This window comes from Hyperoodon ampullatus, assembly GCF_949752795.1.
Source record: "Hyperoodon ampullatus genome assembly, chromosome: 12".
NCBI classification, from domain to species: domain Eukaryota; kingdom Metazoa; phylum Chordata; class Mammalia; order Artiodactyla; family Ziphiidae; genus Hyperoodon; species Hyperoodon ampullatus.
The window spans coordinates 11,399,970-11,426,343 of record NC_136925.1 but is presented as its reverse complement, the minus strand read 5'-3'; the positions used below and the strand labels follow the sequence as shown (position 1 = coordinate 11,426,343).

Genomic DNA, 26,374 nt, shown 5'->3' with positions numbered 1-26,374 from the left:
TCATATTCAGTGTGATCATCACCTCCTGGAACTGTGGAACTGAATATTGAAATATGGTACTGAAACACCTGCTAAGTCACACACACGTATTCTTTCACTCATATTCTCCCTCTCTCTCTCTCTCTCTCTCTCTCTCTCTCTCTCTCACCCCCTCCCTCTTTCATACTCTCATGCACAAACACATACAGTAGTAGATACCTTGCAGGATCAAACTCTACATTAAAGAAACTTCTCAGATTCAGGCACATCTAATTTATTATGGCATCTTAATCAGTGAATTCTCTTATAGTTTATTTACATTATTGAATGAATGACCTCAGTGATGACTCTCCACACCAGTCACCTACTTTGAACCTTCCCAAAGGCTCCCTTTATCACCTTCCTGAGCCTTTAAGACACACGCACACATTCACACACACACATATACGTGTGTGCATGTAAAACACGAGCACAGAAACCAACCCATGGAAACTATAAAAGACCAAGCATACGGGAAAAAGCAGAAAAAAGGAAAAACACATGATTTAGGAGAGATTTTGAGTGTCCTGAAGCTTTTCTAAGTGAAAACTTTCAGTGATGAAATCTTCTTAACTATCTTCCTTCCTTATTGAAAAGGAGACCCAAACCTGAAGTGACAGCCGCTGTTGACTTTCAAAAGTGTCATCGTTCTAGACTGGCACCCGGGTACAAGTAACATCGTCACTAACTTTGTACTGAGTGCTTTTTCCACGTGTCGGCTTGTTCTAGGCACTCTACCTGAGTTAACTCACTTCTCAGCATCGCCTATTCAGCGAATACTCTTAATAACCCCACTTTAGGGAGAGGAAGCAGGGTTGGAGCGAGTTCGATTCACTTACCTCAGGCCTCACAGCTAGTACGTGCCAGTATGAATCCAGAACCTCTGCTTTGAACCACAGCTACCGTGGTTCTAGAAGAGATCATTCTTATTCATTTTTTTCCTTCACAGGGTGATCAGGGAATTCCAGGAGACCGAGGCCCACAAGGTGAACGTGGAAAACCAGGCCTTCCAGGCATAAAGGGGGCCATAGGTCCTATGGGGCCCCCAGGAAATAAGGGCTCCCCGGGATCCCCGGGGCACCAAGGCCTTCCAGGCCACCCAGGCCTCCCCGGCTCCCCGGTAAGTGGGTGAGGAACTCTTGACTGGGACTGACCACGTGTCCCTTTTACAACAAGAGCGGTCATAAACCTTTCAAGATTAATATAATGAACCTAAGCTGGCTTCTGCAAGGGTGGCAATAGCTGTCATGTATTTCCAGTTATGTGTGGGCTCCCCCCTTAGTACTCACTAAACATCCGTCCTTAGATCCTCACAACTAACCTGGGAGGACAGGTGACCTGTCCATCCACCTTGACGAATGCAGAAGCCGAGTGCCGACCTGTCCAACGTCACAGTTATCTAGTGGGTCAGACCCAGGCCTGACCGACTCCAAGCCCACACTCTTCAATATTATCCATAGGTCCCCTTACACTACACAGAAAACATACGTCTGCTTCGTGTTAACACTCCATTTCGTTGACTATCAGAACAACAAATCCACCCTGTATGGTGCTTTGAAGTGGAAACCTGTTAGGCCAAGAAAGAGTATTTGGCTAAGGAAGCCCATGTCTTTATGAGCATCCTCAGGGGGCTGGTGGATGGCCATTCCACAGAGAACTGAATCTGAAAATATCCACATCAGGAAGAAAGGGGAGTCCTAGCGTGAGGCCCGGGGGTTAAGGACATGCTGTCCTCAGGTAATCAGCCAATTCCAGAGATTGGGCCGAATGGGGCATTCCCACCATATTCTTTAGTTTACCCACTCTTCCAACACTCTGCTTGAATAAAGCCTATACAATGAACTCTCAGTGCTGTGTCAGTACGTGGTATTAGATGCATTCATTCAAGATCATTTGCCCCATAAACAGTGAAAATAAAATATTGAAATTGGAAGTGTTCTGCCCCACAGAAGTCATCACTTTATGAGCCCATGATATTGTCTTTAATGCTACACATATACCCCTGGATAGTAACCACCGAATACAAAGAAGAGTAACAACATACTGTGAAACCCTAACCATCATGAAAAATAATAGCTCCCTTTTCAAAATGTCGAGGTATTATAGTAAAGCGTTACTGTTATAAATGTGAGATACCATTATAAATGTTAGGTTCTTTGTCGAATTCGTGTAGATTTATTTGTCAAGAGGTTAAAAATTCAACTGGTGTCATTTACCTACTACGCTTTACCAGATCCTGCAGCATTTTCTATTAAGGAAAGAAAATTGCTTACTACAAGTATGCTTACAATGCGCAGATTACAAATAAACTTAACCATGAAATGGGTAAAACTTAGTAAGTTTTATCCCATGAACAAAACATGTTAAAGAATCATTCAGTGTACTTGGAGTTCTCTTCCTTTGAAGACACATAATAAAATCAGTTAGATATTGACTTTACCAGTGTCCAAGGATTCGTTACAGGTTAAAAATGTGCCTGGGATGGTCCCATCATAACACTGGTTCAAATTACTTCAGAAAATGAAGTAATAGGAAATGTCTTTCCTAATCGTGTGAAATCTAATAGGAAGTATGTTCATATCGGTGGTTATGGTGCCGGCTCACAGCTTTTAAAGCACTATAGTTATGCACTTCTTCCCAGCATTTGCTCAAAACAAAAGATATTTATTGCCTAATGGGGTCAATTGCCAAAAGTATTTTGCTTGATTGATGGATCTCTGCAGATGTTTCAAGCATGCACGCCAACCCAACATTTCTGTTCTTTATTCACTTGTGCTAGGTTCTGCATTAACAGACCTTTTTTCCCTCTTTAGGCTGATGTGGTTTCATTTGAAGAAATAAAGAAGTATATTAATCAAGAGGTTCTGAGGATTTTTGAAGGTGAGATTTGCTTCATACACATTTCTGAAGTCTTCCCCCCCTTCCCCCTCCCCTCAGCTGTAGGGAGTCCCACCAGCAACGTTCTCCAAAGATGGCAGTGCAGCTGCAGCAAGCTAAGAATCATTTTTCCTTTTGGGGGGTGGGGGCAAGGTGTGGGGGAGAGGATACATTTCTAAATGGTTTTTTAAAATCAAAATAATATTGCCTGACGTGAAATGATCAGAAATTCAAATCCGTGTCCACAAATAAAGTTTCGTTGGAGTGCAGTCCTACTCCTTTCTTTATGTATTTTCTCTGGTTACTTTCATGCTAGACAGGAGGATTGAGTATGTGACAGGGACCGTATAGCATGTAAATCCTTAAATATGTACTATGTGACCCTTCGCAGAGAAAGTTTTCTGACGCCTGATGTAGATACTTTAATAATGCAGCCTAAGATAGCATTCCTTAAAAAAAAAAGTCTCCATATCACACTGTTGATTCATTTTGAGTTTTCAATTAACTAACAACCCTCTATGTTCCTTATACGAACTTTTAAAAATCAGGGGTTTCTCATTATGCGCTGCGTTCATTTTTACAACGTTAAGTGTGTGGTTTTATGTTTCTTCTTATTCAATTTCAAGTGATTGGTGTTCAAACCTCATTCTCACTTGAAAATATCTTTTGTAATCTTGTCTCATAGGGCAGGTTGGCTGACCCTCATAACTTTGTGTCATGTCTAAATTTCCTAGGCACGTCATCATTCTAATTGTTGCTAGAAATGTTGACTAAGGAGGGTTAGGTCTAAATGCCATTGCATTCCTCCTGCTCATTCGTGAATCATCTATTAATCTATGGTATTAGCGAGTTCTGAATCCATATAGTTGTCTTAAAATCCACTCTACATTTCTTTATTTAGTCACAAGGATATTACATGATTTAATCAGATGATTTGCTAAACTCAAGATCACGTCCCTCAACTGTGAGGTTATAAGGTGGGAAATATTTGTCTTGACAAAATAAATCTACATTGGCTCGTGGTTCCCGCTTCTTTTGCAAAGCATATTTCCTTGGCTAAGCTAAAAATGCGTTGTTGAATTCTGCAAACAGTAAGATTACAAGATGCCCTAATTTCCTCTTAAATCTTTCACTGCCAACATGGAGTTAGCCTCTCTCCAGGAAGCCCTGAATATTTTAAGCAGTAGTTAGATTTAGAGACCAAAATCTCTCGGTGCTTGAGGGCACATTATCTTATTTCACGTGAGCACTAGAGAGAGAACAGATTAGCCCAGGGACTTTTGGTAGCTTCAGTGACAAAATAGAAAAAAATGTTTTTTCAAAGGTCATGAATTCATGCTGTGGATTTCACTTCACATTGATCTCTGCAAAGTATCTTTTCCTTGCTCTGATGTGATAGTTTATTAATACAACTGTCTGCTCTTTTTTTTTTTTTTTGAGCTACCAGTTTTCTCTTTGTAATTTTAATTTTGCCCTTACATTTTAGAATCTCCTTTTCTACGTCCCTGATCTCTTATCTCAGGCAGCTTTAACATAGAGCTTCAATTTCTTAAAATACTTTACATAAAAACACAGAGTAAATAGTTCCTTAGTTAATTAGTCTAAGTTTTTAAAGGCTGGTTAAGGAGGTCAGAAAATATAGCCAAGCACTCTCAGAAAAACGTGACATGCGGAGATACAGGAGGTGTCCATGTTGCAAGTCCCGGGGACACTGGATAAAGTCAGAGCCCTGGGGGCCTGCCCAGCAGGGGAGGAGATGTGGCCACCTCTGCAGGGGAGGCTCCACACAGCCCTCTCAGGCCAACGGGAGGGTCCTCCCAGGAAGGGCTGTCGGCCTCCTGAGGACGGAGGTCACGGAAGCTGGGCCACTCGCCACCCATCTGTCCCACACCCTCTCCCAGTCTCTCCCAGTCTCTCCCAGCCTGGTGAGGCCCAGTAGAGTGGTCAGTGCCCCCCGCAGAGGCCCCAGATGTCTTGGCGTCAAGACAATATTCTCAAGTGGCCCCAAAGCACATTTTTTCCTGAGACTTCCAGACTCTGAGGCTCCAAATGGAGTCCCCACTCTCTTTTTATCTCTGTTGGCCCCAGCCCTACACAACTGTCTTCTCCCAAACAAAGTTGTACCTGGAACCCAGAATTTAGTTATTTGGCACTTTAGTTCAGTTGTCCCAAGATTATTTCAGTTCAGTCCATGTCATCTTCCACTTCAAAGTCACCTTTTCCATTGCCTCTGAACACCATTTATAAAAGAGAAACACAAAATCCTCCATTTTCACAAATCTTAGAGCTCCAAGGTCACAGTTCTCCTTTTCAGAAAGCTTTCTCCGTAAAAGCCAAGATGAATTCTCCCATGTTAAAACAGTTGAGGGCTCCAGTGCAGCAGCCCCTGTCTGCCTCTCTCTGGCTGAACCACTTCACAGAGAGCTGTGTCCGTGGCAGCCGATCACCTCTGCTCCACTCACCCCTGCAAGTGCTCAGCCTCGAGAGAGATTCTCTCTGCTCAGCAGCCATGGGTCATCTGCGGGGCCCAGGGGAGTCCCGCTCTCCCGCGTCATCATCCAGACCATAGCAAAGCCCTAGACCAGGCCCCAACTCTCAGGCTCTCCTCATGGAGGTTTCCAACCCCTTTGGGGATTCACAGGTGACCCCGCTGACATAGCACTCCTACAGATCTCACACTTTGGACTGTCTCCCAGGCCACCGAGCCCTCTTTCAACATCCTGATGCCCCGTCCCAAACCCAGCATGGTGGAAGAAAGATGGTTCTCCACCCATCCCAGGTCTGGGTTTCTGGCAGATACAATGCACAGACATACACCCAATCTAAAGTTGTGTTAGATTCTTGATTTGATTGGCCAGGAGCTCAAATCCTTGTGCACGCAAGGTGGCCACACAGAAAGGGGACAGAAGCTGTGTGTCCCAGCTTAGCCCCTTTTTGTTTTATGAGGGCTCTGCAGCTGCCACTGGAGCTGCCCTTACAAATGAGGGTCTTGCCAGATCTGAGAAGCTTAATTCTTGCTATGACACCCACCACCCTATTATATTTGGGGATTTATATCACCCTGCAGGCAGGATTTACCAACCTGGGCAGGCATGTGGACAAACGTCTGGCCCTCTGGGTTCTCGAGACAAACTTGGAAGTGACAAGGCCATACCCACATCTGTGGGAGGACAGGAGGGTTGGGGCTGTGTCCCTGAGCAATGCTTCTGCCTCTAGATTGCCAGGGCCGGGAAAGCCCCTCACCTATGTTTTCTCCATTTTTCATACATAATTTCATCCACATATGTGTGAACATGTATGAATATGTATTATCCTGTCCTCTTGTTTCCAGGCTGAAACATCTCTACAATGAAGGTATTAATTTATATATGTATTTGTATACACATATTTGTATATGTACAGTCTTCTCTTAGATGCACATAATTGGAGACATAGATCGTTTTTAAAAATAGTTTCCACATCATAGTCTCTGTCTCTTCCAATCTGCTTCTTTCTGTTTGTTTGGGTCGATCATTCAGCTTAGAGGGTTTCCTCAGTGCCAGTCGTCCTTGGCCATGTGCTCAGACAAAAGCATGGGTTCTAAAAAACTGCTGGAAAGTTAGGAGTGAATGGTGGCCTTGTCAACCACGAGCTTTACTGTAGGGTAATCTGGCTGGTTTTTTGGTGTTTTTTGTTTGTTTTTTTTTTTAATTAAGGGACCCTCAACTTCACTGTCTTGAAGTCTTTCCTTGTATTCTGGTCAGGTTCCCCAAAGGAAACACTTGCATTTCCTGCCGGGTTGCCAGCATTTGGGGAGCAAGGTAGGAGGCTAGGGCAGTGGTGGCCTCAGCTCCAAGAAGGCAATGCCCCTTTCTTCTCCTTGTTTTCAGTAGGGAAGCCTGAGTCTCAACACAGTCTGGGGTCCCCAGTGCAGAGATGGTCTATTTACACTTTTCAGATGATAAACCTGCCGCCTTTTGCCGGGATTAGGAAGGGGCGAATAGCCAGCTGCGCAGAGCAGAGAAAGGGATTTCTAAGATCATTTCTTAAACGGGCTTTCATCCAGTCCCCCTCATTTTAGTTCCCCTCCTTTAGCCCCACTTCCAGATGTAACTCCCGAACGTTTTAAGGATTTTGTGATTTAACACGGGCTGCTTCTCAGCTCCTGGTGTAAAGGTTTGGTTCTCTTGAGGCTGCTGAGTCATCCTCACGCCGCCATCTGGTTCTCAGCTTCCAAAGTTAATGTTGTCTCCTTTCACATCCTCCCATTCTTGTGGTTTTATGCCTTTAAAGGTAACTTACCATTGTTTTGCAGTGATTCAGGAAAGAGTTAAAGCAGATGCGTGTGTTCAGTCTACCATCTTTACTCATAATAACATTTCAAAGCAACAAAGGTGACAAAGAATTGAGCCAGAGTTAAATGTAGCAATAACAACCCTTGGACCGTGATGGGCCACAAAATGAATATGAAGCCACCAAAGATGCTGTTGAATTAACAGTTAGAATGAAACTAGAAAATCATTCTCAAGACATGAAAGGAAATTACTCTTCTGATATTTTTGCCCATTAAGAGATAACTGTATCTAATTTTTGCTCCCACATTTAAGAGATGTATGGAAAAACCCCAGAACATTGGAACCAAAAAGTGATTTACAGAACAGATTACCAAGCCTATGAGTAAAAGTTATTTAACCTCAAGGCTAAGAGGTAACAATATTATCAAGTAGATGACTGATTTCCCAAGGGAAATACTTATTAACTACTCTCTGTTTTCCATAAGGGGGTAACAAAAGGAAATAAGAAACAAGAAAATGGGCAATTAAACATTTGAATGGGCATAAGGAGAAAAAAGTGAATTTCTCTCTTTGAAAATATTTACAAATTCTGTGAAATAGAAGGTAGACGTGGGCCAGATGACATCCTTCCTTCTCCATATAATGTACTTTATTATCACATTAATATTAATGTCTGCATGATATTAACAAGCCCATTCTCCAAGGCCAGCCATTGGTGTCATTTGTTAGAATGACTGCTATGGGTTTGCCTTGGCAGATGGCCTGTGTGAGTTTGGTTTATGCAAGCTCCTATCCAAACTCTTCAGTTTCCTGCCTCATTAGAAAGCATAGCCAAAAACAGTTTAATTGACCAAAGATCCCTGAAAACAAAGGAAACGCAATTAAGAATACAAGTCTTTACAATTTATTTACCAGCTCAGAAACATATTATTTAAAATTATAGAGCATTGGAGTATGGTTCAGAGGAGGTAATTACCCTGTGCTAAATAACTGTTTTTGAGTGTATCTTAAAGCTAGATAATTTACAGCTAGAAGTAATTATTTAAAAGAACTCTCTGTTTTGCTAAAAATATTTAAAAGCACCCAAAGCAAGTTACTTACAAATTCAATTCCTACATTAAAGAGGAAAAACTAGTGCTATGAATATTTGTGTTTAGGCATTAAAGATATTCAAAGAGGTATGTTTCAAATTAAGAAAAATTGTACTGAAATATCTATCTTTTTTTTTTTTTTTTTTTTTTTTTTGCGGTACACGGGCCTCTCACTGTTGCGACCTCTCCTGTGGCGGAGCACGGGTTCCGGACACGCAGGCTCAGCGGCCATGGCTCACGGGCCCAGCCGCTCCGCGGCATGTGGGATCCTCCCGGACCGGGGCACGAACCCGTGTCCCCTGCATTGGCGTACCGCAAAAAAAAAAAAAAAAAAAAAAAAAAGTTGTACTAAATGAATGAAACTGAGCGAAGAGACTGGAGAAAATTGAGGTAATTCTTTACAAGGTCTATATGATTTGGCCCTTGTTTTTTCTAACTGGCAGCTATAGATGCTAATATGTTACTGTCATTTGGTTCTTAGTTGCAGAATAGACACTAATTTAATCAGTAAAACATTTTTCTAGAAGATTTGTCTGCACCAAACCTATGCTGAATTTTTCACATGAAAGGGTCATTTCTTACTACTTACTAGCTATATCTTTGAAAAATTGTTAGTTTCACAAGTGAAACCATTTGAATTTGCTTTTTAAAGAAAATATGTGAAAAGAAAAAAATATGGTTACTTTTTTTTGTCATGGCAAGGATATGCCTTCCTCCAGTTTTCTATTTTAAATCTAGTTACGTATATATTAGATTTGTTAAATATGAGCTATGTAAAATATAAACAAAACAAGCAAGTTTAAATACAGAATCCAATGATACATTGTATTTATCATGGACTTTGGGTGAATTTGCATTAATGACTACCAAAATTATCCATATAGTGGCAAAATATTGAAAATGCTTTTGAGATGAAATTTAACTGAACAATAGTCTATGTGGGATTAATAACCAAGAATTCTAGTGTAACTGCGGATTTGATTATTCAAAAAAGTAATTCTGAGAATAATTATATAACAGATTTCTAGTCATAAAATAAAGCTTATTGGCAGTTAATCTTTATAGTGCACGGCACTTATAAAAACATGGATAATAGTTCTTATTGAATATTCAAATGATCATCTCTCTCTGCTCTCTCCGTGATTTCTTTTTTTTTTTTTTTAACATCTTTATTGGAGTATAATTGCTCTACAGTGGTGTGTTAGTTTCTGCTTTATAACGAAGTGAATCAGCTATACGTATACATATATCCCCATATCCCCTCCCTCTTGCATCTCCCTCCCACCCTCCTTATCCCACCCCTCTAGGTGGACACAAAGCACCGAGCTGATCTCCCTGTGCTATGCGGCTGCTTCCCACTAGCTATCTGCTTTACATTTGGTAGTATATATAAGTCCATGCCACTCTCTCACTTCGTCCCAGCTTACCTTTCCCCTTCCCCCTGTCCTCAAGTCCATTCTCTACATCTGCCTCTTTATTCTTGTCCTGCCCCTAGGTTCTCCAGAACCATTTTTTTTTTTAGATTCCATATATATGTGTTAGCATACGGTATTTGTTTTTCTCTTTCTGACTTACTTCACTCTGTATGACAGACTCTAGGTCCATCCACCTCACTACAAATAACTCAATTTTGTTTCTTTTTTGGCTGAGTAATTCTCCATGATTTCTGAACAAGAGCACTTAATGCAGAAAATGTTAAAGGCCCAAAGCAAATCCCTGCTTATAGAGAATGTTTAATTTAGTTAATAATATGACTTGTTTAGGAATTTTAGTGTGAAAATTTTTATTTATATTTTCATATTTACATTTTTTGGTGTTCATTTTCCAGACCCTTTAAATGTTATGAGTTATTAATGCACCAACGTCCTACAATGTAGAGTCACTTTTTTGTTGACCCTAAGCACTGACATTTGATGTACCCTGTAGGACACGCTCACGGCCAGACAGCAGAGCTCACCGGAGGTAGCACTCTTACACAGTCCTGCCTCCCCTCCCTGGACTTTCTCTTTAGGACCCAGATGAACAGGGTTGGGCTCCAGGCAGCCTGGTGGATGAACAAAGGACAGATGACAGTGATGTGTCCTTGAGAAGATTTAGGACGCATTCAGTTCATAAAGGTCACATCACTCAACACTGACAAAAGATTTTTAAATGTTCTGGATAGTTTGTCAACTTCCTGTAACTTGTGTGTTCTTAGTTTCAGCGTTTTCTTGAGGTTCACAGAAATGTACAGAGACTTTGCTGCTTTCACGCGGTCTGCAGTTGGCATTCCCTGGGTGCGTGCTCCTCGGCAGCAATGCTGCGTTTGTCCCTTTGGCCAAATGAGACATCCTTCCTACTAAAACCTTGGCTGAATGATGGAACTAACTGGAACTCAAACCAAAAAAAAAAAAAAAAAGAAAGAAAAAAAGAATAATATTGAGGGTGTATAATAGAACATTTTCTTTAAAAAGCATAAGTTATTGACAAAGTAAAGTATTAGCCCAGTATAGAAATTAAACAGTGCCATGAAATCATAATGAATATGAAGCTAGTGACCCATCTTTTCAATAAATAAACCTCTCTATCAATAATGCAGTTTTGTTCAAGGATATAAAGTGTCACATACCATATGAGTTATCTCTTGCTGCATAAGAAAATATCTCAAAACTTTAGTGGCTTAAAACAACAGTGTTTATTATCGTGCGTTTTCTGTGGGTCAGGGACTTAAAGGGTCCCTTATTTGTGTGGTTCTGTCTCGGCGTCTGTCATGAAGTTGCTCTCAGGGTGTCAGCCAGAGCTGACGTCCTCTGAGGGCTCAGCTGGGGCGGGAAGATCCACCTCCGGGCTCACTCACGTGGCTGTTGGCAGGTGGCTTCAGCTCACCCCATGTGGGTGAGCTCTTCATGCCCTCACGACGTGGCAGCTGGCTTCCCCCAGAATGAGAATCTAAGAGAGAAAGCAACCAGGAAGCCACGAGGCTTTTATGACTTAGTGTCCCCACTTGCCTTTTTTCTATTCATTAGAAGTGAAAGGAAGTTCCGCCCACGCTCCAGAATAGGGGGATTAGGCTCCACCTAATTCCATTTGGAAGGGAGTGTCAAAGACCTTGTCACCATATTTTAAACCACCACACGCACATTCACAACACTGCTGGAAAGTGGCTTAAATGTATTCTAACAACCATTTTTTAATATGAACCTGAATTCTCTCCACAAGTTATTACCAGAGGTTAATTAGGCTCTAGGACAGTGGTCCCCAACCTTTTTGGCACCAGGGACCGGTTTCGTGGAAGACAGTTTTTCCACAGACCAGGGACGGGGGTGGTTTGGGGATGATTCAAGCACATTACATCTATTGTGCACTTTATTTCTATTAGTATTACACTGTAATACATAATGAAATAATTATACAACTCACCATAATGCAGAATCAGTGGGAGCCCTGAGCTTGTTTTCCTGCAACTAGATGGTCCCATCTGGGGGTGATGGAAGATAGTGACACCCGACGTGTGTTGCTTATGTCCAGTCTACTCCGTAAGATGCAGCTTAATTGTCACTTGCCACTCACTGATAGGGTTTTGATATGAGTCTGCAAGCAATTGATTTATTATGGTCTGTGTGCAGTCAAACCTCTGCTAAGGATAATCTGTATTTGCAGCCACTCCCCAGTGCTATCATCACCGCCTCAGCTCCACCTCAGATCATCAGGCATTAGATTCTCATAAGGACCATGCAACCTAGATCCCTCACATGCACAGTTCACAGTAGGGTTTGTGCTCCTATGAGAATCTCATGCCGCCACTGATCTGACAAGAGGCGGAGCTCAGGCGGTAATGCGAGCGATGGGGAGCGGCTGTAAATACAGACACAGCTTCGGTCCGCTTGTCTGCCGCTCACCTCCTGCTGTGTGCCCGGTTCCTAACGGGCCATGGACCCCTGCTCTAGGGTATTGTCTGCTAGATTGGCGACATCTCTGAAACACTGAAGGTTCTCAATCCTCTGATCAACACAACTCACCTGCATCCATATTCAAACAACTTTGTACAATCTATTTTACTTGAACAATCAAAAAAATCTCTCCACGATCAGACCAGTTGGTAAATTAGATGTGCTTAAATTGAAAACCAAGTAACTTTTTGTTGAATTTTATGTAAAAATATTTGAAAACTTTTGACATAAAAAGTATTTCCATAACATGCATATTATTTTCCCTTTCATTAATGAAGAGAGAATGGCTGTGTTCCTGTCCCAGCTCAAGCTACCAGCAGCAATGCTGGCTGCTCAGGCTCATGGGAGGCCTGGTCCACCAGGAAAGGATGGGTTACCTGGGCCACCAGGAGACCCTGGGCCCCAAGGTACGTCTTTGAGGACAATATTTGTTTACCAACTATTTAACTCTCAGTATTTATAACATGCTAATCACAGTTAAGGCAAAAATTATATATATTAATATACATTACAAATATATATTAATATACATTAAAAGTATGTATATTAGATTATATATAATATGTAGTATATATACTTGTATGTATTTTATAAATTTATATATACATATGCATATATAATGATTTAATATAGGATATCTTGTTAATATTTGATATTCTAGAAATAAAATTTTAACTATTATTCATTCCAGTTTAAACCTGACTGATAATTATCTGCTAATCTAAATGTATTTAATAACAATACTTATTATGATAATGACAGCAATAATGTGTTTATTTATCATTATTATCTGCAAATTTCTAGTTGTTTATGCCTCGCTGTTAATGTAAGTAGACAACAAGAATCTTAGTATCTTAGTATCTTAAGGAAACTGAGGAAAAAGTCTTAAGACCTGCTACTATAACTAGTGGTTTGGGTCTGAAATATATTTTTGAGAAATTTTAGAATCCTTTTTCTTCTGCAAAAGTTGTGGATGGTAACTTCTGAATTAAAAAAAAGAAAAAAATTTCTCATGCTGTTTCTAAATTTTTCAAAGCAAGACTTAAATTGGCAAAAAAAAATTTGCTCCACTGATGATAACTTGACAAGAGACATGATCTTAAATGTAGCTTGGCTAAATTCAGCTGGCAAGAGCATTTTCTAGAAATGTGATTGGCAACCAGCAGAGGGGCCAAGGGGACCCTGATTTAGAAGATTCACAGTTCTGACAAGGAAGCATTAGATCCAATGAGTACGTACTTTGAGAGGTAAGGCCAGAGACACTGCTTTTCATGTGTTATTATAGAGGAACTCAAGGGCTGTCCTTGGAATAATCAAAAGCTTGTGTAAAGGAGAAAGACAAAGATGCTAATTTGGAAAGATACGTGCACCCCAGTGTTCACTGCAGCTCTATTTACAGTAGCCAAGACATGAAAGCAACCTAAGTGCCCATCAACAGATGAATGGATAAAGGAGAAAAGAGAAAGTTAACACCAATATCACCTAGGAATACAGCTCAAAATACTATATATGCGGAGAGTTATTTCCCTTTCACTAGTTCACTTTCCTTCCTACAGCTTCTCTATTTTCTGTAAGAAGGGCCCGAAGGTGATCGCCATGTCCTCCCTCCCCTGAAAGAGGCACAGCTTTCCCCGGTCGTGGGGTTTGTTAGGATCCTAACTTCCCACTGAGACTGACAAGCCTTCTGGTTTAGCTAGCACAGTGTAAAACAACGGCAGTGAATCACTCTAGTTTACCTGAACTGTCTTTTCTACCTGGTTTCTCTTAGGTCACAGAGAGTTTTGGCAGGGAATTGGAAGCAAGTGTAGAATCAGATGTAGCCTTGTGTGTGTACCATTGTGTAAAGGGTGGTTAATTACCATCTTCTGCTAGTTGGGTCTGTTGTGAATTCAGAGTATAGGAGACAGGAAGACCTTGATAGCCCATCTGAAGATGTTTGCTGCCTCAAACCATGTAAAGAACCAGGACTGTTAACACCAATAGGAGAAAGATCTTGGACAGATGCTTCACACAGTGGACATCTAAGGGGACAAGAGCAATGCATGGTCAGGATAGCAAGGAAAACCCTTCTGGAGCTAGAGTCACCTGTCCACACAAACCCCTGTCTCGGGCTCCCTCCCATGCAGGGAAGGACCACCTGGAAGGCTCTTGGGCAGAGGCTGTGCCAGGTCAGCAGTGTTCGTGCAGCTTTTGGAAACAAGACCTCTGTTCACCACTCATTGACCTTCACTTCCGCAAAAGATTTCTATGGGTTTTATCTGCTGTGCTGCGAGGAGACCTTATCTACTGTTTCCACTCCTGATGGGGCTTCGGATCCAGTTCTTTTTTTAAGGGTTTTTTTCTCTCTTCTTTTACGTTGAAGTATAGTTGATTTACAATGTTGTGTTAGTTTCAGGTGTACAGCAAAGTAAGTACACCTGAGTGTACAAAGTGAGTACACAGCAAACCTTCTCATATAGGTTATCACAGAATATTGAGTAGAGTTCCCTGTGCTGTACAGTAGGACCTTGATGGTCATCTATCTTGTATGTAGTAGTGTGTGTTTGTTCATCCCAAGCTCCTGATTTATCCCTCCCCCAGCCTTTCCCCTTTGGTAACCATAGGTTTGTTTTCTATGTCTGTGAGTCTATTTCTGTTTTGTAAATAAGTTCATTTGTATCATTTTTTTTAGATTCCACAAATAAGTGGTATCATATGGTATTTGTCTTTCTCTGTCTCACTTACTTCACTTAGTATGATAATCTCTAGGTCTAACCATGTTGCTGCAAATGGCATTATTTCATTCTTTTCCATGGCTGAGTAACATTCCATTGTATATATAATTTGAAAGACTTCCCCATATGATTTCCAACGTTTTTTGGGTTTTTTTTTTTTTTGCGGTACGCGGGCCTTTCACTGTTGTGGCCTCTCCCATCGTGGAGCACAGGCTCCGGACGTGCAGGCTCAGCAGCCATGGCTCACGGGCCCAGCCACTCTGCGGCATGTGGGATCTTCCCGGACCGGGGCACGAACCCGTGTCCCCTGCATCGGCAGGCGGACTCTCAACCACTGCGCCACCAGGGAAGCCCTCCAACGTTTTTAAAAAGAACGTTTAGTAAAATTAACAAAACTCTTGTCCCACCAGAGGGTTCTGACAACAGACATATCTTGATTATAACTCAGGTGTCTCCTCAACGTTTGCATATCTCCTTTTCAGGATTTGTTACATGCCAGAAATGCAGCCAAAAAATAAAACTCGTGAAATATGGGATTTGCTTTTAAGAAATATTTGCCTGTAGTCATGCTGTATTGACAGTCCTGTCTAAAGACACCAGGAAATCTTACTGTAGAAAAGAAAAGGCCTGCTGGTCGATTTTTGGTGCCTCGCTAGCAGTTGACAGGAACTGAAAGGTTTTCCTCTGGTAGACAGACAGATATGAAGTGCTCAGAAGATGCAGTTATGCATGTAACTTCAAAACTTTGCTCTGCTCGATTTAAAAGTTTTCTCAAAAAGGAAAAGATATGCATATAAAACTGTTACCCTTTCCATGAGGGATGATTAAAAACATGCTGCTACCCTAGTGACCATGAAACCTTAGGTGCTGTCGGCTGAATTAGTCCTCTACCTGACACAGCGTGACTGAGTTCGAGGAAAGCCTGCAGTGAGAAGCCCAGCACAGAAAGGGAAACGGAATGTGGGCCCTGAACTTAATGCCGTGTGTTCTGGCCACTCACAAATTCTGTTTGATGGTGGCCCTTCAGAAATTTCTAAAAGGGACTTTTTTTTTCCAGTGTTTTTCAGGAAAGAAATCCATTTTCATTTGAAATGAAGTGGTTTGGTTTGAAACATGCACTATGGAATGAGCCCTTTATTATCTTAGTATCTTTAGGAAAGGACACAAGTTTAAAGGGGTTTCATAAAGATTCCTACGCCTACCTGGGAAGCAGGAGACATGTAGAGAGCAATGAGAAATTGACGTGAGACTACAGGCACACCTCGGAGATATTGCGGGGTTGGTCCCAGGCCACCGCCATGAAGCAAACATGGCAGTAAAGCGAGTCAGGAGAATTTTCTGGTTTCTCAGTGCATATGAAAGTTATGCCTACGCTGTTCTGTAGTCTGTTAAGCATGCAATAGTTTTATGTCTAAAAAGAACAATGTAATTAAGAATGACTTCATCACTGAAAACTGCTAACCATCGTCTGAGCCTTCAGTGTGTCGTGATATTTTTGCAGGTCTTGCCTCCATGCTGAGGGCTGCTGACTCATCAGGGTGGTGGCTACTGAAGGCTGGGTGCCTGTAGCAATTTCTTAAAATAAGACAACAAAGAAGTTTGCTGCACCGACTGACTCTTCCTTTCACAAACAGTTTCTCTGTAGCACTCAATGCTGTTCGATAGCTTTTTACCCATAGTAGAATTTCTTTCAAAGTTGGAGTCAGTCCTCTCAAATCCTGCTGCTGCTTTTTAATCTAAGTTTATGTCATATTCTAAATCCTCTGTTGTCATTTCAACAATCTTCACAGCATCTTCCCCAGGAGTGGATTCCATCTCCAGAAACCACTTTCCCTGCTCAGCCATAAGAAGCAACTCCTCATCTGTTAAAAGTTTTATCATGAGATTGCAGCAGTTCAGTCACATCTTTAGCCTCCACTTCGAGTTCTAGTTCTCCTGCTGTTTCCACCACATGGGGAAAAACTTTCCTCCACTGAAGTCTGAACCCCTCCAAGTCATCCATGAGGGTTGGAATCAACTTCTTCCAAACTCCTGTTAATGTTGATATTTTGACCTCTTCCCATGAATCATGAATGTTCTTATTGGCATCTAGCATAGTGAATCCTTTCTGGAAGGTTTTCAGTAGACTCTTCCTAGATCCAGCAGATGAATCACTACCTAGTGCTGCTATAGTCTTACAGAATGTATCTTCTAAATAATAAGACTTGAAAGTCAAAATGACTCCTTGATCCATGGGCTGCAGAATGGATGTAGTGTTAGCAGGCATGAAAACAACATGAGTCTTATTGAACATTTCTGTCAGATCTCTTGGGGGACTAGGTACATTGTCAATGAGCAGTAATAGTTTGGAAGGAATCTTTTTTCCTGCGCAATAGATCTCAGCAGTGGGCTTGAAATGTTCAGTAAACCATGTTGTAAACAGATGTGCTGTCATGCAGCCTTTGTTGTTCCATTCGTAGAACCCTAACAAATATAATAATCATGAAAAAATTTGAAATATGGCACCAATAGACTTGCCTGACACAGGGTTGCTACAAACCTTCAATTTGTAAAAAAAAATCCAGTATCTGTGAAGTGCAATGAAACCAGGTATGCCTATATTAGAAGTTAACAATCCAACTTGAAAAGGGGAGGTACTGCGCCTACCAAGATTCTGATGATGAAACATGTGGACCCTCTTTCAGCACCTGATCTTCTTGCAGGGAGAATAGATGCCAGTATGATTCTGAGTTGGGTCACCTCGTTTGCGTTTTTCCTAAATTCCCCAAAGGGCAATGGTTGATGCCTTTTTTTAAATTCAAAAACATTTCCAAACAGTTTTAGATTTTAACCATCCTTTGGGTTTCTGATTATTGCCTTCCCACTGTGCTGTGGGAGGAGTGCTTTCCTTGGTGTCCTTCATCCCCAGCCCCCAAGAGTGGGAGTTGCTTTGGGGGACACCAGCACCATCCAGGGCTGCCCACTGGGTGGGACAGGAGCAACTCTGGAGGTGCTGGCCAGGGTAGGCAGGTTGGACAGGGCAATTCCCCAGAGGCATGCTGGGGTGGGGTGCACCGTGTTAGCTAAATGGATGGACAGTGACAGAATGCTGCCCATGAGCACCTGGCCAAGTAGGTGAAAGGAGAGAAAAAATGGCATCCACCAGCACTTCTGTGCTCGGAGAAGTTTCCGCTAGATCCTGCCCCTCTGGCACATGCTCTAAAATTAGTCAATGAATCACTTTTCTCAGACAACCCAGGTGCTTTTCAAGATGCTGCCTCTGTGCTGGGACTCAATGCAAGTGAGTTTGCATGTGAGCCCCTCAAGAGTGGGGTCTTGGTTTCCCACAGCCCTCTGGCTCTCCTGGATGTAAGTCCTGCTGGTTTTCAAAGCCAGATGTATGGGGACTTGTCTTCCCAGTGCAGGTCCCCCAGGCTGGTGAGCCTGACATGGGCTCTCTTGGACCCCTCGCTCCTCGGGGGGACCTGCACAGTTGTGATATCCCTCCCCCTGTGGGTCAGCATGGCAGGGGAGTAGGTTCTAACTAGACCACTTCTCTGCCCCTCCTACCCATCTTGATGTAGCCTTTTCTTTATATGTTCCATTGTGGAAAATCTGTTCTGCTATCTTCAGGTCATTCTCAGAGATAGTTGTTTCATTTGTAGTTGTAGTTCTGATGTGTCCGTGGGAAGAGGTGAGCTCAGGGTTTTCTAGTTCACCTTGATCAGGAACCTTGAAAGAACTTGATTTAAACTTCTTCCAAACACATGCTGATTTTCCACCTCTGTGAAAATCCTCAAGAATAGGTACCATACTTGAAAGCTTTATCCATTTTAGAAAGAACCCTGCACCCCAAGTGGATGTGGGGTTACTAGGAGAAAACGGATCCAGCCGTTCTATCCCACGTCAATTTTGGAGGGGTGGTATTGGGAATGATGGTTCTTACTTTTGAACTTCTGAAGTTCAGCTGTTATTGGGTTGTAATGAAAGAAACCACCTGTTATGTATAAGCCAGTGGCCCATAGAGTAGTTGACGTGACTGATATATAGATTTGACCCTTCAGATCTGTTAGCAGTAGGGGCCTTAAGAAATGGGAGGCATATGTGTGTCAGTATGGTGACGGGTTCAGTGGCCAATTAGCGGGCCAGAACAAGCAGGCCAGACAATGTGGAAGGCTTGCAGACAGCTTGTAAGGTCCCACAGGAAGAGTCCTCCTCCCAAATGCCAGTAATGCTCTTTTTCTGACCTCTTTTTTCCAGCATGCATGTAAAGGCACTGATTTACAACTTTAGAAGTAAATCCCTTGTGTTGAAATGGAAATAAAGTCTAACACCTTAAAAACTCCAGCAAGCACAGTTCTTCAATGATGAGAATCTCTAGATGCTTTGGATTAGGGTACTGCTGTTGTTTTATATTTTTTCCTACATAAGCTACACTGATATGAAACTCTCATCCTGCACCTAGGGGCCGAGAAAACACATGTCTGTTTGCAGATAGACCAGCCTTTTAGTCTTTTCCAAATTTCAAGAGAGGCCTACCCTAAAGGGTGAAAAGCTTAATTCTAGAAAATGGGGATGTTGTTATTGACCTTATTAGCATTCTTATCTGAAGTGTTGTGAAAAAATTATGTAGAGCTGATTCACTTTGTTATAAAGCAGAAACTAACACACCATTGTAAAGCAATTATATTCCAATAAAGATGTTAAAAATAATAATAATAAGACCCTGGACTTCCCTGGTGGCGCAGTGGTAAAGAATCCACCTGCCAGTGCAGGGGACACGGGTTTGATCTCTGGTGCAGGAAGATCCCACATGCCACGGAGCAGCTAAGCGCATGCGCTGCAACTACTGAAGCCCGCGTGCCTAGAGCCCATGCTCCACAACAAGAGAAGCCACCACAATGAGAAGCCCGCACACCGCAACGAAGGGTAGACCCTGCTTGCCGCAACTAGAGAAAGCAACATTTTCCACATTTCCTGCGTGCAGCAACAAAGACCCAACACAGCCAAAAATAAATAAATAAATAAATAAATAAATAATAAATAAGACCCTAAGGCTTTGGGGAGCCTTCGTAAGGAATGAGCTTGGGACCTTATTAGGAAAGTTAAGAGTAGAAAGTTCTCACGTGCTTTGTGCAGTTCAACATCTTTATCTGTTAATAGTGGGTCCATATTAACCTAATGATGTGAGAGATTTGTACATACAAGTTGTTACATTTGACAGGAGATGTGTAAATGTTACCTTATTATACAAATACACAAATTATTGTTTCTTGTTTTGTGATATCATATGCACTGAAATCCATATGGAATCATATATTTTGCATTATATTGAAATCTGAGAACTGAGTTTAAATATGTAGCTTTTAGCACCTACGTTGTTCATTTGGAATTGTGTTCAGTGTTGTTAACCCTCTTGCTCATGTATCTTCACTTATTTTTCTTTCTTCCTCATTTTTTTAGCCTATGATCTTAAGCCCTCACTGAGATGACTTGAGAGCCCCCTTAACGAGGTGTCTGTAATAGCAGGAGCTGGGTTGAACTATTAAATATACCTCAGGTGGTAAATGTTATTTTACTGCAGAAATGTTTAAATATAGATTTGGAAGCGTGCTTTCAAATGACCCTAAGTCCAAACATTTCTCCTTACTGTTCACGTGTGTTAAATGAAGGTCACTTATATAAAAGAAATCCTGGTGATATTTTAAACTTGAATATGTATCTATTTAGTGTTCACTCCACTGTTCTCTCTAGGATCTAGGATTGTACTGAATCTCTGTAACATAGTTTTCAGATATAAATGTGTGAAGATATTCCACTGGGTGGATTTTCAATATACACCTCAGAATATTTCCTGAGTGTATATCAGTCTGTTGCCAGAGAACACGCTTACTTTTTTGTCTCTCTTTTTGTATATCCCTCATTTAGGCTACCGAGGACAGAAGGGAGAAAGAGGGGAACCGGGAATGGGGCTTCCAGGGAGCCCAGGGCTTCCTGGGACCTCAGGTAATAGTGATATTATCTTTACAACATGAGCAAACCTCCCAAAATAGGAGCCATGCCTGCTCCCCGATGGCCCTTAGGTATCGCTGCAGGTGACACTGAATGACCCCACGTTGGTTGGAGGGAGGGAGGAAAAGCCATATGTTGACCTGCATTCTGATGGGGTCTTTTATTTCATTAGCTCTGGGCCTGCCAGGCTCACCAGGTGCCCCAGGGCCTCAGGGCCCCCCAGGACCCAGTGGAAGATGTAACCCAGGAGACTGCCTGTATCCCGTCTCTCACGCCCGTCAGCAGACAGGTGGGAAATAACCATACCTGAGGAAGACTTGATTCCCAGCCGTCCCTCCTTGCTATTGGAGCTTTCTTAGTACTGTCCGACCCTCATGATCCATGGGTGACTTTTTTTTTTGATGTAGGCCAGACATTAAAAGCAAAAATTGGAATCCTATTCCTATAGTAATGGTGATATCAGCCTTTTTAGAATTTTTCCAAATTCATTCCATATGTCTTGTTTCACCATTATTATGATTTTTATTCAGAGTTTTCTATGAAATATGCAAGCAAATCATATCATTAGTTCTTCTTCAAGAGGAAGTGACACCTTATGATTTAGCAGACTGATGGTGATGTACGTTTTGTAATCTCATCAACTTGTATTTGGCCTTTGATTTCTGAGTTTTACAGTTTCAGACTTACCTGAAAGTTTTCTTGGTGTTTAAATTTACTAGCATTGCTAAAAATCTCATCACCTTTTTTGATATAGTGCATTGTTCCTGCTGAATGTTTTTTGACTACTTTTTATAGCTTAAGAAGTCTTATAACATCCTGTATCCATTCTACTTATTCAGAGAACTAGATAGGCAATAAGGCCTTCACTTCATAACTTATATTTTGGAAAAAAACCCAGGCGGCTGTTTTATCAGGGAGCCCAAAACCCTACCATAGCCAACTGCTGAAATGATTTTGTCGATTCTGTGTAATGAGCTCCATTCAAAGCAGTCCCACCGGCATGAGTTTGTCCTGCATAAGAAGGGAGGAAAGAAGTCAAAGCCCAGCACTGTGGCCCCTTCACTGAGTTTCTCATTTGGGAAACAGAAAGCTGTTTTCCCTAGGAGGTATCTGGTGGTGAAGGCACCAAGCTGTCTTTGGTACTTTCGAAGCTTAAAGGGCCTCGCAAGGTCTTTGGGCCCCTGTATCCATTATCCTTCTGACCTCATCACTCTCAGAGTTTAAGAACCAGCCATCAGAACAAAGGATGGGACTTGTAGCAACTGGAAAAGAAACCCCCTTGACCTAGAAGATGAATGTGTGGTGTCAGCAGATGCATACTGCCAAGCCCAGAAGCTCTGATGGAGAATGATGTTTCTCAGAAGCTGCAGCGAGAGGTGCAGGGCAGAGAAGGAAAGCCACGAGACCCAACATGCAACCAGCACCGAGACCAAAGAGTCCAAGCACTTCAGGGAAACAGGCACTGCCCAGACCACATCCTCTGGCCAGGAGCAAAAATATGTGATTGCCAACCACATGGCTAAACCATTCTTCTATTGCCTGGCTCTACATTATTTTGAGAAACTGTTGGTTGAAAACAATGGATTTCCTAGGACACTGAGCATAAGTGGTGGGTCCCAGGGATGCTGAGAGGGGGCACCCGGAGCCCTCCCGCTGCAGACATCCCATCCCAAGGCCGTCGGGGCAAGTTGGGGAAAGCTGTGAGCAGGGTCTTGTGGGGAGCGTTGCTACATGAAGGCGGCTTTGTTCAGATGCACCCAGGGTTTGAACTGGGTTTCACTGTAGACGGATGAACTGCTGGTCAGGTACTGTCTACATGGCTGTGCATACCTGCAACCTTTTCATTATTTCATGTTGAATGATGCTGTATATTTCACTTCCAAGTTTATTTATTTTCTTTTCCAAGGTCATTTTATTTATTTCAAGTGTTGTTAACTTTAAATTGATTTTCTTCTTCATTTGCTTTCTTGTGCAATACCTACAATGGTGCTGTGTTTTCGACGTAACACAATCAGAATATACAAACACATTTTCTTAGTAAAATGATCATTTATCCCCCCCAAAAAAATGTACAGAGATCTAAAATCTGGTGCTATGTGTATATCTTGAGTTTTAATTTGTGGAACTTTAATTTGTTGAATTTTCTGAAAGCTTTACAACTCCTCTGCCACTCATTAATTTACTTGAACTTGTCATAAAGCTCAACATTTTATATGTTTTCAAAGGTTATTTTTTCAAATTAGTTAATAGCTTGGTTATCCTTTTGCCTCTTTGCTAATCCGGAAGGATTTATTTTAGCATTTTACTGTTTTCAAGAACTTTTTTGCTAATGGTGATCGATGTATTCTTGTTTTCTTTGAGTCGATCCCTTCACAGGCATAAGAAGACTCAGTTCACTTTCTTGTTTTATAAATTCTGCTTATTTTAATTCCAGAGAATATGTCATGTATCCTTTCTTACAAATGGTATATTTAGGAACCTTTCTTGTTCTAAATTCCATTAAGGCTGGGCTGGTTTATTCCTGTTTCAAGAATCTGGATTTATTCAGCTGGTTTGAATATTACAAAGTAGAGCTGTCACAATGACACAGGCTGTTTTTTAACACCCGACACACGTGACTCAATCTACTTGGGGCGTAACCAGGGGGACAGGCTGTGTCATGTGGAGCGAGCCTCTGCTCAGCCGCCTGTGTGTCCACCGTCTCATCTCTGTACACAAGATGCGGCCAAAAGCAGCAAGAAAGCCTGAGTCCAGCTAACACAACACCAAATAAAGCAGAGAGTTGGCAGTTGCCTTATTATTTTAACAAAAAGAAAGCGGATAATTAAGGCCCCAAAGTCGGGTGTGAAAATTTCCCCTAACTGGCTTGGTGGTTGCCAATTCTCTTGTATTGTTTTTGTTTTTTCCATTCCAAAACCTTTGTTTACTTTCACACAGACGTCAGTAATGTCCACAGCAGGGAAGAAGAATGACCACATTTCCTGAATTATCTCTTGTTTGGACTCCAGACAACATAAGTGTTCAAATACAAAATAATTTTGGCCATGATGGCTATTAAAAATTAAAATTGTGTTTACCCTATATAAGTATGTTTGATTTCCAGTCTAACATTTTATACCAAGATCAGTTAACACTGTCAGATAGAAATCCTTCTATGCAAAGAACAAGATATGACGTCAATTAATATTTATGGCCTTTGGAGCCTACAGGAAAAAGGAAGAATAATTCATGAGTTTGTTCATTGTTCTTTCCTACTGAAGACATTAGCCATTTTTTCATAACCATAACAGAAACACAGCCAGTCTTAACCTTTGAAATTTTTCACCTCATGATCAAAGTAATTTAATTAATGACTTTAAAGTATTGATAATCCCATATGCTTATTTCTATGTTTCATGACATTGTTGAAACTTTAAAATTGTAGTCATTTTTATTATAGAACTTCAGTAATTATCTTAAGGTGTGTTATCTGTAAAAGATGCCATTTGATTTGGGGTTATAAAATAATTTTTTATGAGTATGTTTTAGGAGTTAAATAAGATTTAGCTTTTCTGCAGTCTTTCTCATCTGTTGAGAACCTGTGATATACCTCCTTTTGTCCACAAGATGGTGTTTAAAGCAGTTTGTATCAGAAGAACTGAACAGACTTGCAGAAATACAAACCTAGAAACAGTTTAGTGGACAACAACTCAATCAGAACCTTTGCTTTTGCACTTACACTTTTTTACTTTTGTAAATAATTTCTTGTTAATTTATGTTTTGTTATCTTGTTTTGTTAATTTATATTTTTCTTCATTTTAAGTATCTTTATGAAGCAGGCACAATAACCCTTGATTTGTTGGCTGTTTCAATTTTATTTCATCAGGGGAGTTATATGCCTAGTTAACTTGCAAATTTACTATTTGTAACTTTAGTTTGTACGCTACCCTCATATTTCAGTGATTAACATGAAAACCCTTGAGGAACCATCTTACCTTCTAAACAGAATAGAAAGTCTCTTTTGGCAAATAAAAAGAACTTGGCTTATCACAAGAAGTAGACCATTTACAGAATTAGACAATGTCCAAATCTCCATATTGTTCAAAGTACTTAAAATTTTACAATTAGATTTGTATAATTATATTTTTCTAGAAATGTATCACTATTTACAAAAGTAAGATAAGGAACACTATTTTTCAAAATACCATTTAAATTTTCCTAACACTGGTAATAATATCCTGATACTGAGAACCTCCAGGTTAAGTTATATGCTTAAGTTTTTTCCAATGAAGTCTCAGAACAGTTTTGCGGGTTTGTTCATTGCTCTCGTTTTTAAATTATTTTTCACATTTGTCCGTGTCCACATTCTTAAGACACACAAGTGTTTATTGTCACTGCTTCCCGTGTTCTTTCCCAATACTCTAGTGTGGAGGATCAGACCCCTTTTTATACCCCTCTCTCTCTCACAGGTTACACGGCCTTCCAAGAGGGGGAGGTGCAGACAGAATTGAATTTGGGTATTTTATGCCTATTACTTCAAAGCAACTTAGTCCATTGAATTGTATTCATTCATTAGTTGCCTGGTAAAGGTAGCATTAATGACATTGTCTCAGGAAACAAGACAAATTGATAGCTTCAGTTTTATTGTGCGGTATAGCTGGAGCTGTAACCCAAACATTTCACTCAGCAAAATCATGCCAGGGTAACTGGTCAAGCTCGTTATATTGAATTGAAGAACCAGATGAGCACAGAGAACTCATCCAGAGAAGCAGACCCAGAATAGCAAAAATTTACCTCGAAGATAAGGCAGGCTTAAAAAACCAAGCTAAGTCTAAGAAAATCTAAATGGAAAAAATGTCGTGTTCAGAGCCAGCAGTGAGTGATACAGGTTACAACTAAAAGAGTTACCTACTTGCTTCATGAATTTGTCAAAAGAGAATACTAATAAAGTAGGAGATTTCACTAAACTTGGGGGTAGTTCAATAAGCTCTGAGTTTATCAGAAGGGTGTGTCGCTTGACGATTATAAGCATATGGGTATAAAGATGCTAATTACATGACAACTTTTTGTCTGGCTTTATTATTTAAAGTACATTTTAGGGAAAAATATTTTTTGGTGTATTAATGTATTTAAATTCAGATTGTTTTATGGCATATTTTATAACTATTTATTTTTAAGATAAGATTTAGGATGCATTTTTTGCCCATTTTGTTTGTTCTCTATCTTACCTCATCAAGCTCTTTAACTCAACATACTGATGTGAAGTGGAATGGCACTAGTTTTTTGCTAGATCCCACGTGGATATAATGCTTTGAGGCCTAGATTCCTGTATGTTCATGATGCATAATGAGCTTGTCCCTTATCTCAGCAATAAAGGATTTGACCCTAAATCGGGGAATTCCGAGGTGCCATTGTTAACAGCATCTCTTCTTTGGCTGAAGGCTCACATTTCCGTCATTCTGATGGGTCTCAACCACAGGGCAGCTGCAGAAGCACTCACA

The 26,374-nt window shown here is 41.0% G+C and overlaps 1 protein-coding gene across 1 annotated transcript in view; it reads left to right on the top strand.

Moving 5' to 3' along the window:
- COL19A1 (collagen type XIX alpha 1 chain) overlaps positions 1-21,194 on the top strand; it is a gene marked incomplete at both ends in the record, with an annotated part of 351,791 nt that extends 330,597 nt beyond the window's left edge. The window contains 5 exons of the mRNA XM_079716663.1: positions 968-1,138; positions 2,832-2,898; positions 12,468-12,596; positions 20,811-20,888; positions 21,067-21,194. Coding sequence (XP_079572789.1) covers positions 968-1,138; positions 2,832-2,898; positions 12,468-12,596; positions 20,811-20,888; positions 21,067-21,194 — 573 coding nt within the window. The remainder of the gene's footprint in view (positions 1-967; positions 1,139-2,831; positions 2,899-12,467; positions 12,597-20,810; positions 20,889-21,066) is intronic.
- Positions 21,195-26,374: the final 5,180 nt, after the last annotated feature.